Here is a 16,047-nt window from a genome sequence, read left to right as displayed (position 1 = left end):
CTAGTGCAGCAACACGGTCGAGAACTTTCACAGGCTTCCCACTTGCAAACACAGAAAAGCCAGAGGTACCTTAAAGGTGCCCTGTGGAGTTTTTCTGTCAACAAAGTTTCTGTTTACATTCAGTGTTACTCACCAAAACACACTGTGTATCCTTGAGCTTTAACAAATGTGTTCAATGTGTGTTCTTCCTCCAAACATTTTCATTTAGCAATTTGTCTTAAAATTTTGAAACCTGCATTATTTACATCCATGGTCACTAGCTAGTAGTACTCTTCCCTGCCTTTCCTGTTGAATTGCTGCGTTTCTTGGTGTGTTACTGCCACCTGTTGATGAATGTAAAAGGGTTGAACCATTGACTGGAAGGACTGCAGGACAAGAAACAAAACCACAAACCAAATCTAAAAACATTGCTCCAGAGTGCTGCTAGTTGTCAAAAACTCTACAGGTCACCTTTTATTGGGTTTCAAACCCTGGGTTTCATTTCACAACAAACACTTGTGATGGTAGGAAAAACACAGGTGTTACTAATAACATTAACAACAGCTCATTCTATTCTAATAGCCCCAATGAGCCAGTGTGACAGTGAGCCAGCATGCACAATACCAGGACCCTGAAACTGAAACAGCTAAATGGAATTCAGTCATCACTCATTTTATTATTTATGGAAAAAAGCTTGCTCTCTCTTTAATTATTGTGCTCTTCACAATTTTTCAAGCGTGTCTTAAAACAGGTGTCCATATGAACAGCATTCTGAGTTAGTCATATCAAGTGGATATCTGCCACATTTACATTGTTTCCCTGTTGAGCTGCGGTGGAAGTATAGTAACAAAAAGAGGGACTTTGGCACTAAAAAGACTGTAACGTTGAAAGATATCTACTTGATTTGACTCATTTGGATGACTGAAGCTTCATATTAGCTTCAGATAAACAGGAATGATTACAGCAAACATATTTCAGTGTTCATATGTCACCTGACTATTGTTTTAAGACAGACTTGAAAAATAGTGTCCTTTAAGGCTAATTTCAGTGTTAAATAGAGCAGTCTAGGCCCTCTTCCAGCAGAAACAACTGTCTATCCCGTATGTTTTGTGTATTTTTACTGGAGCAGCTTTATCACTTTGTTGGAAAAATGTATGACTCTTACAAAACAGATGATTTGACCAATAATAAAATAAAGAAGTGTAAAACTTTAAATGAAAACATGGATTTTATCATGCCAGTCACTAAGGATTTTTCAAGACAATAGACTGTTTTGTGGAGAACATGCTTTTGAGGTGGCTTTAGAGGATTTGATTTAGTACAACAGGATTTTTTTTTAGTGCTATTTCAAATAAATCCTAATAATATAAATAATAAATAAATGAATAGTCTTTTTTTTTTTTTACCACTAAAGCAGAAATGATAGCTAATTTCATGGCAAAATTCAATATCCTTGAATATTTTTTCCTTCCTTCCTTTATTTATATTTATTTTATTTTTCTGTATACTATTAACTTACTTATTATAACTTGTCTATGTTGAGACAACTACACATGGGTCCTCTCAACTAACTTAGTAAAAAGTAACACGTTCTCTATCGGGACAGGACGAGCTGCAACCCAAGGATAAAATAAACAGAAATGAGACGCACCCAGAGGATACAATAAACAGAAATGAGACGCACCCAGGGGACAAGACAAACAGAAATGAGACTACCCAGAGGCAGTACTCCATGTTGGACGATAGAGGCGTGTACTGTCTGCTGAAGGGGATTAATGTTCATATGTGTACCGGTGTCGAGTGAACGTCTAGTCCGTGCACGGAAGCGCTAACGGTGAGTCCACACCACACTTTCTCTGTGTCATTGTCATTAACGTCTAACTCCTGTTAGCTTAAGTGCTTAGCTGAGCTAACAGTTAAAGCATAAAGATATACAGCGTGAATTTGCATGTTGTCCTATATATTCTGCACAATATGTGTATGTAAGTAATTTTGCTGTAACTGTTGCAGGTCCTCTCACAATGGCCCAGTCAATCCTCGACATCATGCCCGGAGCCTCGACAGGGACTGTGCAGGTCACTGAGCCTCTGAACTTCTGGGCTGGAAAACGAGTGAAACCCAGACAGGAGAAAAACGCAGAGCCCGTGTTTGAACCTGCGACTGGTAAATACAGCACAATAAAGTCTGGTTTCTCTTTTAATGCTGCTTTTAATAAGCCGAAGGCTTAATAAAGACATTTGGGGATAAATATATCGTCACTATGAGGACACCCTGTTATATAACTGGGACCGCCCCATTTGAGTAACCAACCTAATTCAAAAGGAAAAACTGAATTATGAAGAAAAACTTTTTCCTGTTGCTTTTGTTAAATTGCTCTTAACATCAATAGATAAATAAATAAATATTTCACTGAATTCTCTCATTCTTATGTTTGTTTTTTGAGCGTTCCCAGACTGTTAATATGCTTGTTTCTGCAGGCCGGGTCTTGTGTCAGATGGTTCCCTGTGGGCAGGAGGAGGTGGACGAGGCCATTAAGAGTGCCCATGCTGCCTACCTGAAATGGAGCAAGATGGCAGGCATGGAGAGAGCTCGGGTGATGCTAGAAGCTGCCCGCATAATCAGGGTGAGACGGTCAAACTGTTGAGTCATTCTCACACGCTGAATGAGAGACTGGCCATTCAGATTTCAGTGTTGCGCAACATAAATTGAGGCTGACTGTTGCCAGCATGCAATAAGACTAGTTATTCATTAAAAACACAAACTTTGCCCCCTCCCTCCCCTACTGGCCTACATTTGTAAAAAATAGACCTTTTGTATGGCTGTGTCACCTCCTTTTTTATGTCATGCTGGTGAGGATTCCAACTCTAATTTGTCATTGCATAATCCTAAAGCTGTACACATGAAATAACACTGCATTTCCACAAGGTGTCATTTCAAATAGTTCAGCCAAAATTTTGCATTTACAAATTTCTTTGTTATTCCAAAAAAAAAATAGGAACGAAGGGAAAAGATTGCAAAGCTGGAAGTGATCAACAATGGCAAGACCATCACTGAAGCACTGGTGGACATTGATATTGCCTGGCAGTGCATTGAGTACTATGCTGGCATGGCTGGTACACTTGCAGGTGGGTGCACCAACGCTCTAGTTTTTGTCAAATGAGCATGATCCATCTTCACCTAAACTTCATCTGTACCATTAGATCCTTTATACTCTGTTATATTTGCTCCAAAATTGAACTTACTGTTGTGTTGTGTTTGTATTTTCTTCAGGCCAGCATGTCCAGCTTCCCGGTGGATCATTTGCTTACACCAGGAGGGAGGCCCTTGGTGTGTGTGTGGGAATCGGTGCCTGGAATTACCCCTTCCAGATAGCATCATGGAAGTCTGCTCCTGCTCTGGCATGTGGTGAGTTTGTAACAGTGTTTCTAACACATTCTTGTAAGGTTTGAGGCCATTTTTTCTGCTTGAGTGTCCAGCATCATGTGTCTCTTGTGTCTAAGAATCCTGCTGTGTGGACCGTAACCTGCAGTGTTTTTTAAATTTGTTTTTTGTTTCTTTAGGTAATGCTATGGTATTCAAGCCTTCTCCAATGACTCCTGTGACTGCTGTCATACTGGCTGAGATCTACAAAGAGGCAGGAGTACCTGACGGGCTCTTCTGTGTGGTGCAAGGTGGAGCAGAGACTGGCACCTTGCTCTGCCATCACCCGATGGTCGCCAAAGTCTCGTTCACCGGCAGCGTGCCGACAGGCAAAAAGGTACACTGACAGAATATAACAAATGTAACATAGTTCTGTGAAATTTAACAGAAAAGAACAAAGCAGTGTGAACATCATGTCTACTTTTATAAGTAGACAAGTGGTATATTGCCAGAATCCCATTATATTGTGTTAGATGCAAGTTAAGCTTGATTGGGAATGTTTGCACTGTAACAACAATATAACGTTGATCACAACTGGAACAGATTTAGTGGTCATTATGATTGATTACTTAAAACTTTCAAGATATTGCAGTATCTTTATACCATGGTGAAATGACCTGGATGCCTACAGTCATGAACAAATCATAGTATGAGGAAAATGTGGATCAGCAGTGTAGATTATATGTGCTTTGTCAGAACTCTGTTAAAAACACTAATACACTGTGTTCTCCCTGTGCTCAGGTCATGGAAATGTCTTCAAAGGGGGTGAAGCAGGTGACTCTGGAGCTTGGAGGGAAATCTCCCCTCATCATCTTCAAAGACTGTGACCTGGAGAACGCAGTGAAGGGAGCACTCATGGCAAACTTTCTCACACAGGGACAAGTGAGTTTACAGGGTTTTTTTTTTTTAACCTGTTGTATCATTTACTTACTCTATTTGATGCACTTCACCCCACAGGTTAAACAAAAATCAATCTGCTTTTGTAAAGGTTTGCTGCAATGGGACCAGAGTGTATGTTCAAAGAGAGATCATGCCGCAGTTCCTGGCAGAGGTGGTCAAGAGGACCCAGGCCATCCCTTTGGGTGACCCCCTGCTGGATGGCACTCGGATGGGGGCACTGATCAGTAAGCCACAGCTGGAGAAGGTGCTGGGATTTGTCAGTCAAGCCAAGAAAGAGGTACGTAAAAATGATGAAAGCATTATTACTTTGATCATTAGATTAGACAAAGTTGTCACAATTCCTACAGATGAATTGAGCAATCATGGAGAAGCCTTTATCAGGGAATTAATCAGCTGTGATAGCACCTCAAGAATACTCACCCAGCTATAAAGCAATTTAAATTGTTTTCAGTTTTTAGTTCTCATGGATATTTTACTAATATGTTTGTTTCTCCAGGGAGCCAAGGTGCTTTGTGGAGGAGAGCCTTTTGTACCCAGTGATCCCAAACTGAAAGGAGGCTATTTCATGGCACCCTGCGTACTTGGTATATCTGTTTGTATATTCTCCAATATATGTCTTTTTTTTTAGTGCCCCCGCCAGCTACTGATGATACAGCTTCAGAGATGATTCCATCTGCATGTGTTGTGTCCTTGTATGTATGTTACACCCAGCTCTCTCTCCCCCGGCACAGACAACTGCAGAGATGACATGACCTGTGTGAAGGAGGAGATTTTTGGCCCAGTCATGTCTGTCTTGCCTTTCGACACAGAGGAGGAAGTTCTCCGGCGGGCTAACAATACCACTTTTGGACTGGCCTCTGGAGTCTTCACCAGGTCAGCTGAGGAAAGCTTGCGCGCGCACGCACGCACACACACACACACACAGGCACATCTTTGTTTGTCATTATTCAGAAGTCTGTTGCAACTGCTGATAAACAATGCTGATGGTTTACACTTGACGATAAGGAGGTTATTTCATTCCATTGGCAGTGACCCTGGGTTTCCACCACATGGCCAATAAAACTTTCACAACTAACGTGGAACTCATTGTGCAACTAGAAAATGCAGTTTCTGTAGAAATTGCGTGTGATTATTGAAAGCGAATTTAGATTGCATAACTGGAAGCTGAACACTATTGAAAAATCTACCAAGATTAAAATCAGCAATGGATGTTTGTAAGACAGACATGCTATGCACTGAGCTAACATGTCACACAGTAATGTCAGGCCAGATTCTGGTGTTTAGCCTGTCACTTGCATGAAATTGACAAAAAAGCAGCTCAGCTCATCAAGCAGATTGACATCACCTGGACTCCTTCATCTCTACTGAGTTCTGCCCTAAACAGGGCTCAAACTCACAACCTTTGGATCTAAAAGGAGTTCAGAAATGACATGAGCTTAAACCACTGGACTACTCAGACATGCCACGTAGCACAGGAGATGTCTTTAACAAGCATATCAGTCCACATTTTAGGTAGTAATGTTAAGGTAAGCTAGAGTGGAATTGAATTATGGTACAGGATAAAGATGTGAGGCAACTTTGCACATGAGAGAAATATTATGAGGAGCACTGCAGTGAGCAGGTACTGAACACACAACCTTGTCATCTAAAGGGTAGCTGATCATGAGAGCAGTGTTCTAAACCACTGAGCCAACAGATATTCCCAGTAATGAGAGAAAAATCTCCATTTTGATGATGAAAATGTATTTGTCTCAAACTAGAGCTTGGAGCCCAGAGATTTGTACATCATTAGTGAAAGCAAGACTAGTTTAACATGAGAATGAATGATATGTGTAAAAAGTGTTTGAAGGAAGAGAGAATCTGTAAGTTTAAGAAACTGGAGTGAGAGGAGACACACATCCTGCAGACTGTATTGCAGTCAATGAGAACATGACAGCGACTCTCTATCAATTAAGGTTCAGATCTCAAAAACTATAAGTCCTATGTGAAATGTCTTTACATTGTGAGAGAGAGGAGGCTTGTGGCAACATACTGAGACAAGATATGTGCTTGAGGAGTTAAAATTGTGGAAGTGATAGCTGTTCAGAAAAAAAATTCTGGTCTAAAAATACCTGTGCTCTCCACTGTGCCTGATCACATGACACACTGGTGAGACCTGACAAAGTCTGAAAAACCTCTGACTTTTGGCTTAAATTGCTGAAAAATTATAAAAGATATCACTAAACAATCTGATAACTTTGAAAGTTCAAAGTTTTGTGAACATTTTAAAGTTTGAATGGCGTCTGTATGATAAGGGACTTCCGAGCAGTTGAGTGTCAAAGTGACCAAGGTTCCAACTTGGTTGGATGGTTCGTCCCATAGACTGCCATTATAAATTTTAATGTTTTAAAAAATTATATAAAATCACTGAAACATGTTACATTTCAGAAAAATACAATCACACATCCGCTGAATGAGTTGCACAGATTGATGTTTGAATGGTTTTTATAGCACAAAGTATGCAGCAGTTGAAACGCAGCAAAAAACGTACAGAAGACGGAATAAGAATAAAGAGCTTTTAGCAATCACACAATAATAGTCTTTGCATCTGGATGGCAGATGAGGCAGCATTTTTACCTGCGTGGTCAAGTTGTATTTAGACGACTGAGTGTTATTTTTGTGCTGAAAATCCCAAAATCTGTCCTTTTTCCCCTGCCTGCAGGGACATTTCACGAGCCCATCGTGTGGCTGAGAACCTGGAGGCAGGAACCTGCTTCATCAACAACTACAACGTTAGCCCTGTGGAAGTGCCATTTGGCGGATACAAGATGTCAGGTAGGATGTTGTAAAGTTAAAATGGTCAGAATTACCACTTCTGTCAATGTAGACGCAAAGTGTCTTCAATGTAGAAGCATGTGATCATAGTATTACATGTTATTGCAGTAGGTGACCTGAATTAATCTCAGTGAATGACAGTAGGGTGAATCATCTATGATGTCTACTGTGCTTTGCCAGGCTTTGGCAGAGAGAACGGCCAGGTGACAATCGAGTACTACTCCCAGCTGAAGACTGTGGTCGTAGAAATGGGCGATGTCGAGAGCCTCTTCTGAAACTCCTCACCAAGTTTACACTGCTTTGACCAGAAATTTAATAAAACTCTTCTCCCTTTAGTCATGATCACTACACCAGACATGAGGACCTATAGCACTCTGCTCTTTTGCACTGTTTGTATTTTACCTGTGTACTTAGAGAAACATGCCTGAAAAAATCACATGTAAGAACTGAATATGTGGACTATTATAGCTTCTTACCTGTTCAGTCTTAATTTTCATTAGCTAACAAGTTAACCTGCTTTAGCATTGAGCAAGTAAATCAGTGCGCTGCTAATCAAATAAAAAAACCTGCCTTAAGTAGAAACTGAGAAGGAAACGGCATTAGAAGAAAGACAGCTGGTGTCAGATACTGTGAATTTCAGTGAACTTCTGTTGGACAGCTACTACCTTTTTGTAACAAAATAAATTCCATTCAGATACAAACTCTTTGTTCCTGGTTACTTGCTGCTTCAGAGGAGAGGAGAGGAAATGACAAGGAGACAAAATAGAACTAAGGATGAATGATATAGATTTTATTTATTTATTTATTTTACAGATATGGAACATCCAATATTCTTCATATTTGCCAGTACAAATACTGACTCAGATATGTGACATCTTAATGTGATACCACATTTACACCCTCAACTACTGTAATACACCTGTTGTATTACAAGTACACTAGTTTGCTCAGCTTATCACTATTGAGCAATTCTTGCTTAATCATTTATGAGACCACATTTGTTTTTAACACCGCTTTGTTTTATTACTTAATAGACCAGTTTACAAGTGTGTGCAGTCACTCAAGCACCAATTGCTTTCTCTAAAGTGTAGAAATTTTTAAATGTGTGTTCTTGAAATGAAAATTCACATTAATATTGAGAAGTGTAACATCTTCAGTGTGGATGTTTAATATAAAATATGCCTGTCATAGGTTCTATATAGTCCCCCTTCACTCAAAAATATGTTTTTCTTGTTCCTACAGTTGGATGTTTGAGCTTCACAGTGTAGAATGCTTAAAGTTGGAAGTTTCACTGTGCTCACTGAAAATCTTATTTCAAGTTCAACTTTTGAAATGAAAAAATATTTGCATATTCAATTTTTAATGAGGAAGAAGGAGTAGATGCCATTTTAAGGAATTTAACATGGTAATTATACTTTTTTGTGGAAAAACCATATCAGAGACACATTATTGTTCCAAGCAGAATATTTTTGCGTGGAGGGGATCTTTAAGTAACAATTACTGTTAAACTGACAGGTATGGGACACTGCAGCATGTTGTAGTTAAAAGACAGTGTGGACAACCAGAGTTCTGTCCAGATGACAATAAACTTTATTTATATAGCATTTTCTCAATAATGTTACAAAGTGCTTTACAAACCCCCCCAAAAAAACAGACAAGGCAGATAAAAAGAAAGTAGAGACAATAAAATGAAAAGGGTAAAATAAATAAAAGCATATATCAAACATGTCAAAAAGCTTTTACAAAGAATATAAAAGAGGGCATCACCACATGAGTGATGTATTAACAATAAGATTAAAGACGTGCACATCCAAATTTTACACAGTAGATATCCAACAAATCTGTATTTCTCCAAATGTTTAGATATTGAAAACAAATGAATTTTTTGAAGTGATGAACCACAATCTTTAATGCATATATTTTACTCTTGCATACATCCAGTTACTTTTTGGACTCAAATGGAAGATTATATATTGTGTAAAACTAATCATAATATTAAAATTGACTGTAAAAATGTCATTACACTTCAAACATGACAAATATAGGGGAGAACAGGGTAAATAGAGCCAGTGGGTAAAATGAGCCACCCCCTTTATCTTGGTAACCATAAACAAAAGTAATCATGTGATCACAAATGAAGAAAGTATAGTTCACATTAATCAATCCATCTCGGACTCAAGCACATGGAGAGAGTGGTCAGCAAAACAGAGCAAAAAAATTTTTTTTATCATGCCAAGTGAATTCATCATGTTATTAAAGTTATCAGTCTTGTATCTTAATTAAAAAAGATAAGTTTTAGACATTATGACATGTTAATTTAAGTCAGTGTAAGCAACAAAACAAAGTCATAAACGTAACATAACTGTGGATCTGAACCACTGTGTGAAACAGTTTTGTCAAAATGGAGGTTGTGGGGTAAAACATGCCAGTGACATTGGGGCAAGTTGAGTCAATGGTTCAATTTACCCCCCAAAATATTTTCTGATATACTAGAGACTAGAGACCCTGTTCATGTTAATGTTTGATCACTGTTACAAGTATTACAATGTTGATGAATAAATACCTAATTGTTGATTGATGTTAAGTTTAAGCCACACACAAACATGCTGTACATACAGACGGGTGGCAAATTAAAGGAAAAGCCAACATAGAGTGTCTTAGTAAGGTGTTGGGCCACCAGAACAGCATCAATACACCTTGGCATTGATTCTACCGTCTCTGAACTCTACTGGAGGAATGAACACCATTCATCCAAAAGATGATGATGGTGGTGGAGAACGCTGTCCAACACATCGATTCAAAATCTCCCATACGTGTTCAAATAGGTTGAGATCTGGTGACTGTGAAGGTCATAGCATATGATTCACATCATTTTCATATTCATCAAACCATTCAGTAACCCCTCGTGCCCTTTGAATGTGGGCATTGTCATTGAAATGGAATGGAATGTCCAGGGAGGAAAGGCAGATAAGGATTTAGCCTTCAAGTCTTAATTCTAAGCAGAGACCAAAAGAAACTCCCTAGAGATACAGTGAATTAATTACAAATAACTGTTAGGGTGATGAATATGGGATGATTGTGATGCATGTGGCTGTATATGCAAGCACCAACACTGAACTTCATTCAATATCTCTTCAGCCTAGCAAACTGGGAGATCTGGACTTGCAAATATGTATTCTGGATATTGCAATAAAACTCTGAAAGACAATTTGCTCTCTGTGAATTCATCTTAAATTTCCACTACAGTCATTCTTGGAAGAAACAACTCCCATCAAGGTAGAAATGTTTCATCATAGGATAAAGGTGATCACTCAGGATAGTGGACCGAAACCATGCCAGCAAAATGCCCCCCAAATCATAACAGAGCCACCAGACCCCCTCACTGTAGGGTCAAGCATTCAGACCTGGACCAGTTTTTCCTTTAATTTGACACCTGTCTGTATACACAAAAACACATTTACACACATATTATTTCTGTGGCTAACACACAAAGCTCACAGTTGAATCTTTACTGAAAGTGTTTAGGTGACATGTTGAACAACAGGACACAAACATATAATTTTACTGAAAAGTATGAGATTTTGCCTTTGTTAAATTGATGACATTAATAAAGTTCAAAATTATCTCAAATTTGTTTGATTTTGTGTAATTTTTATATCAGTATTTAATGGTAACACTATTTACCCATAGAGCACTCAATTTACCCCATCCCCATGCTCATTTTACCCCTACCTTGGGGTAAGTTGTGCCATAGGACAAACTTTTTTTGATGGGTCATTGTTCTAAAACCATAATAATTAGATAACTTGTTTTAATTTCCAGGAGTACACAACAACCTGAGGAATATATAGTTACTATTATTTGAAACAAATACACTTTCACTTTGCAGTAAAATCATCAAATGTAAAAAGTGGCTCATGTTACCCCGTTCTCCCCTAATACACATACATATATTGAATTCATAGTAATTTTATTCATTCTATATGGTAAATTTCAAATACATAAATGCAAAATAACAAAACTTTTCCCCCAAATTCACTTGATTTTTATGTGAATTTAAAGAATATATTAAAACTCTCAAACTTATAAACACTAGAAAACATAATGAAACTGTAAAACTGTGCAGTGAACTCTTTAAAGAAGAATAACGTATGTTTTTTATCATAATCTTTTTATCATAACCTGAAACTCCTTCTTTTTAAATGATCATTATTCTTTATTTAAACTCGTATTCTTGTTTCTTTATTCTGTTGAGCATATCTGCACTGTTTGTGTATTTAAATGTTTTTTAAATAAAGTTCGAAAAAAAATCCAAACACAAGCTTTTATTTTGACAGCGATGAACCGGAAGTGTTTCTGCTCACTGTTTTGAGCATTCCATCGTTGGCTCGTAGCGTCCGTTCAACAATGCAGGTAATGTCATTTTAACTTCAATATACTGCGAAATAATAAACCACATAGTGCTTTATCATAGTATTCGTTGGAGTCTTGTTTGTATTCGGTGCTTGTGGTTTATTTGTTATTAGAACTAGCAGTAGTTAGTTTGCTACATTAGGTAGTTAGCGTTCAGCTAAGTTAGCATATCTAACATCACTGTAGAGTCGCACGGACTGTCGCTATGATGCACTGTGATGTGAGTGTATTTAGATATTAGACTGACTTGTCTTTTTCCTCCTTCAGCAGCGAGAAGAGAAGCAGTTAGAAGCGTCGGTGGAGTCGCTCGCTTCTCGAGTGGCACACGTCAAAAACGCTCTTCACAGTTTCATTTATAAGTTGGAAAATGAATACGAGCGATTAACATGGTAAGTAAAGCGTCTGCTTTACTTATAATGGGGTAACAACAATGACTACCTATTTTACACTTTTAATGTCATCATTATTAGTATAGATGATTATTATATTATAGATGATTAAATAGATGGTTGACCACCAAACACGTAATATCACATTTGTTTGTGTTTTCATGCGAAGCAAAGAATTGGAATATTAATATTACTAAATTCTGTTTACTTAAATGTAGATATTTGAAGTTGTCACCTCATCATTTTCAGCCTTAAATGCCTCAGCATCAGGTGTTGTATGTGTGAAGTTGTATGTGCAACTTAATTGCACAAAAACAATGAAGTGAACAACTTCACACACAACACGCATGTTGAAAGTGTTGAAATATCAGAAAATGGTGAAAAATGTTGATCACTGTTTCCCAAAGCCCAAGGGAACATCCTTGAATATCCTGATTGTCCACAACCCAAAGATATTTAGTAAAATATATAGAAGACTAAATAAACCAGAATATATTCACATTTGAGTCACTGGAATTAGAGATTTTTTTTCTTGAAAAACGACTCAAAACAATGAAACCAAATCAAAATAGTTGCTGATTCATTCAGTAGTTGGCAACTAATCGATTAATTGACTAATCATTGCAACTCTATTTGAAAGTACTTTTTACATATTGCAATTTGACTGACTTTCAACAGTAGAGTCTGTGTCCAAGTAAAAACATAGTCAAAAGTCTCCATAAGCTAGAAATAATTGGGTTGTGTGCATGAAGACTTTGTGTGACTGATGCTTTAGACGTCTTTATTGGAGATGATCGTTCAAAATGAGTTGTATTAGAATGTTTGGTTTCCAAAATGTGACCATACACCAGTCACAGTTTGCAAAGATAATCACGTCAGTCAGTCTCTGTCTCACTCTCTAGCCAAACTCTAAAATCAAGACTGAGTTGTCATTGTGTGATATTAATGAAAAAATATCTTTATCATAATATGTTGTGGATTGTTGTGGAAACCGAAATCTGTAATGTTTTAAAATTAATATGATATCCATCGCTATGATGGAGGGTGTTGAAACTATCCACTTAACATCAGCATTACCTGGTTAGTCAATGACATGTTTTACTGCATAAAAACAATGAGGAACTGTCATCATTTGTCATTAAAATGTACAGATTTTAATTTCTAAGAGGTTTTTGGCAGATAAATTTTCATTCTCAGATGCTGTGGTGTGTGTTTTCGTCACTCAGGCCCCAGGTTTTGGACAACTTTGCTCTTTTATCTGGTCAGCTGAACACTATCAATAAACTTCTCAAGAATGAGAAGACACCATCCTTTCGCAACCAGGTCATCATACCCCTGCTTCTGTCTCCAGACCGGGATGAGGATTTAGCAGTGAGTATCTTTCACTCTTAAAGCCACTTAAGTGTCTGTCTTTCTGACCTGGCCATTCATCACATCTGCTTATTGTCTGTTAGAAACTCACAGAGCAGCGTGTCCCGGTGTTCAGCCACGAGATTGTGCCGGACTACTTGCGAACCAAGCCTGATCCAGAGGTGGAGGAGCAGGAGAAACAGCTGAGTGCAGAGGCCACACGTATAGGCCCGGAGGTGGCGCAGGTACGTTAGTTATCGTACAGACTGACTGGATTGATGCTGTCTTACTCTTGATAGAACATGAAGTAATTTTACTGTTCAAAAACATAGAAATCTCACTTGTGTATTTTGCATTATTAAAATTATCAGGTGACATTTTTTACCAACAGAAACAGATCCAGACGTTGAATAAGTTGTGTACTAGTCTGCTGGAGAAGCTAAACAATCCTCGTGAGGACAGAGATGCAGAAAGTGCAGGTATGTACACGGTTTCACTGACGTCACGTCATTCATCTTAAATTGTAAACTGAACTGTGCATGATTTGGTCTTTTCAGCAATACGCCAGAACAAACCATCTTTTAACCCGGCCGACACAAACGCACTGGTTGGAGCGGTTGCATTTGGAAAGGGGCTTTCCAAATGTAGACCCCCAGGGCAGGTGGCCCCAGGACACCCAGGACAAGGGCCCATGATGAGTGGAGGTCCCACCTTACAGCAAGTCACCATTGGTGGTGGTTCAAGCCAGCAAGCAGGTATGGGAGGACCTGTGGCTCCACAGCAGCAAGGACAGCCAGGTAGGAGGCCTGGAGATCTGGGTTAGTAGTTCACCTGACAACTTTTTTTTTTTTTTTTTTACACTACATTACACATTACATGCACAGTAGCAGCCACAGTTGAGCAACACAGTTCTACACTCAGGTACTGTACTTAAGAACAATTTTGATGTTCTTTACTTGATTATTTCCATTTGATGCTACTTTGGAGGGGCCCGACCCCTAGGTTTGGAACAACTGTACTAAACTAACTTTATATAAATTAGTTGAAACTAGCTCCACCTCCAGCAGCTACAACAGTAACATGCTGCTCTAACACTGATGCTTCAGTATTAATAATCTAATGGTGTCATATATAATAATATATTAGTCAGAGGGACCAAACCACTACTTTTACTGCAATACTTTTACTAAACTTAGCACAAAAAGTAAGGAAATTTGTGTTTGGTAGATTATTTCTTTGTTGTAACAATGCTTCTTGGCAATAAATCTTATACCGTTGGAAAGCCTGTTTATTTCTCTTTTTAAATGGTGCCACATTTTAAAGGAACCTGCATTTGTGGGATGAGCAGCAGAGCTGAATATGTGGGTTGCGCCCTTGAAAAATTTGCCAAATCTTCTCTGCCAGTGCCAAACAGTTTATTCTGCCATTGGCTCTTGTTTGGTGTTTGGTGGATTGGATGATTGAAGTTTGAAGAAACATGACATATTGGCAATTTAACAATTTATTCATTTAACAAACAGGAGCCTCAGTAGCGTGTGGAAGAACCATACACAGCCACAACAGCCTGGCACCTCCTCCTCATGCTCGTCACCAGCCTGGTCACACACTGCTGTGGGATGGCATCCCATTCTTCAACACAAATTTCCTTACATTTTGTGCTATTTTTACATTAAGCTGATAATACTTATGTACTTTTACTTAAGTGGGATTCTTCATGCAGGACTTTTACTTGTAATGGAGTATTTTTACATAGTTGAATTGGTACTTTTACTAAGTAAAGGATCTGAGTACTTCTTCCATTACTGAAGTTCTGAAACATCATCCAGCCTATAGTAGCATCAAAACAATATGACACAGTGTTAAGGGACAAGGACACATAACATGGATGTGATAACTCAACTATATTGATGCAAGAGGAGGAGTTCAGGAGTTTGTGGGCATCTTAACAGTAAAACACATGGAGGGACAAAGTGTTAATGGAAACTGATACAATACTGCTATTCATTTGAGGGAGTTAATTAATTTGATAGTTCAGTAATCAGAGGGCACAACTTTGTAATTGCGTATAATAGCTTCCTAAGTCTCGCACAAGTGCTATTACAATATTTAGATATTAGCCACACCTGTGCAGAATCAGGTGATCACTACACAATGCATGCCAGTCACATGTCTGTCTGTAAAACATGTTTTACAAAAAATGAAGATCTAGATTTTATTAGTCTTCATTTGTACCGTGACAGTTCACTCTGTCTGCAAAATGTTCTGTGGTTGATAATGACTTTTATGAGCCTGAGAAGCTGAGAAGGTTATGTTTGTTTATGTGTATTTACGGTATTTTTTTCTTTCTCTCCCTGTTTTTGTTACTCAGGTAAAATGCCAAGCAGCATCAAAACCAACATCAAGTCTGCGTCTGGTTCAATGCATCCGTACAACCGATGAGCTCCTTTCTTCTTAGTTCTTCACCCAGCATTTGTAACATTTCAGACTCACTAACATACATACATGTCACCTTTGTATGCCATGTTACTTACACGGAGCACATCAACTTCTAAGAAGTTGTTACTCTGTTCTCTCTACTGTATGTTCTGAAAAATGATGTCAAACCTAAAATCTTCATATTTTTTCATCCATTAGTATACATATTTTCATTGTTTATACCACATCTGAGCCTTAGCATTTGAGCCACTAGATGGCAGTATGTCCACATTTATGGGATTATGAACAGCTTGTATTTTGGAACTGTACTCCTTACACTTTTTCAATAAAAGATGTGTTTAATGGA

At 38.2% G+C, this 16,047-nt stretch overlaps 2 protein-coding genes and 1 long non-coding RNA gene across 4 annotated transcripts; all 3 read left to right on the top strand.

Annotated features, from left to right (window-relative positions):
- Positions 1-1,672: 1,672 nt before the first annotated feature.
- Positions 1,673-7,814, top strand: aldh9a1a.1 (aldehyde dehydrogenase 9 family, member A1a, tandem duplicate 1). The gene is made up of 12 exons (XM_044362312.1): positions 1,673-1,813; positions 1,990-2,142; positions 2,457-2,602; positions 2,975-3,104; positions 3,250-3,384; positions 3,540-3,736; positions 4,141-4,281; positions 4,388-4,576; positions 4,796-4,883; positions 5,031-5,172; positions 7,001-7,113; positions 7,294-7,814. Exons 2-12 carry the CDS (start codon positions 2,001-2,003, stop codon positions 7,386-7,388), a joined length of 1,518 nt encoding a protein of 505 aa, XP_044218247.1. The 5' UTR covers positions 1,673-1,813; positions 1,990-2,000; the 3' UTR covers positions 7,389-7,814.
- Positions 7,815-9,336: 1,522 nt separating this feature from the next.
- On the top strand, positions 9,337-10,309 carry LOC122989439. Its single transcript, XR_006405069.1, has 2 exons — positions 9,337-9,371; positions 9,872-10,309. It is a non-coding gene; the product is annotated as an uncharacterized LOC122989439 (long non-coding RNA).
- A 1,109-nt stretch (positions 10,310-11,418) lies between these two features.
- Positions 11,419-16,047, top strand: med8 (mediator complex subunit 8). 2 transcript variants are annotated; one of them, XM_044362655.1, is made up of 7 exons: positions 11,419-11,526; positions 11,794-11,915; positions 13,142-13,286; positions 13,370-13,510; positions 13,657-13,744; positions 13,823-14,062; positions 15,634-16,047. In XM_044362655.1, the coding sequence occupies exons 1-7, from the start codon at positions 11,521-11,523 to the stop codon at positions 15,702-15,704; spliced, it is 813 nt and encodes a 270-aa protein (XP_044218590.1). In that variant the 5' UTR covers positions 11,419-11,520; the 3' UTR covers positions 15,705-16,047. The 2 variants fall into 2 exon arrangements, with proteins under 2 accessions (XP_044218590.1, XP_044218589.1); XM_044362654.1 differs by having other exon boundaries at positions 13,823-14,083.

The sequence above is a fragment of the Thunnus albacares genome, chromosome 9 (assembly GCF_914725855.1).
Source record: "Thunnus albacares chromosome 9, fThuAlb1.1, whole genome shotgun sequence".
In the NCBI taxonomy this organism is placed as follows: domain Eukaryota; kingdom Metazoa; phylum Chordata; class Actinopteri; order Scombriformes; family Scombridae; genus Thunnus; species Thunnus albacares.
The sequence above is the reverse complement of the archived record's forward strand: the minus strand, read 5'-3'. Positions and strand labels throughout refer to the sequence as shown.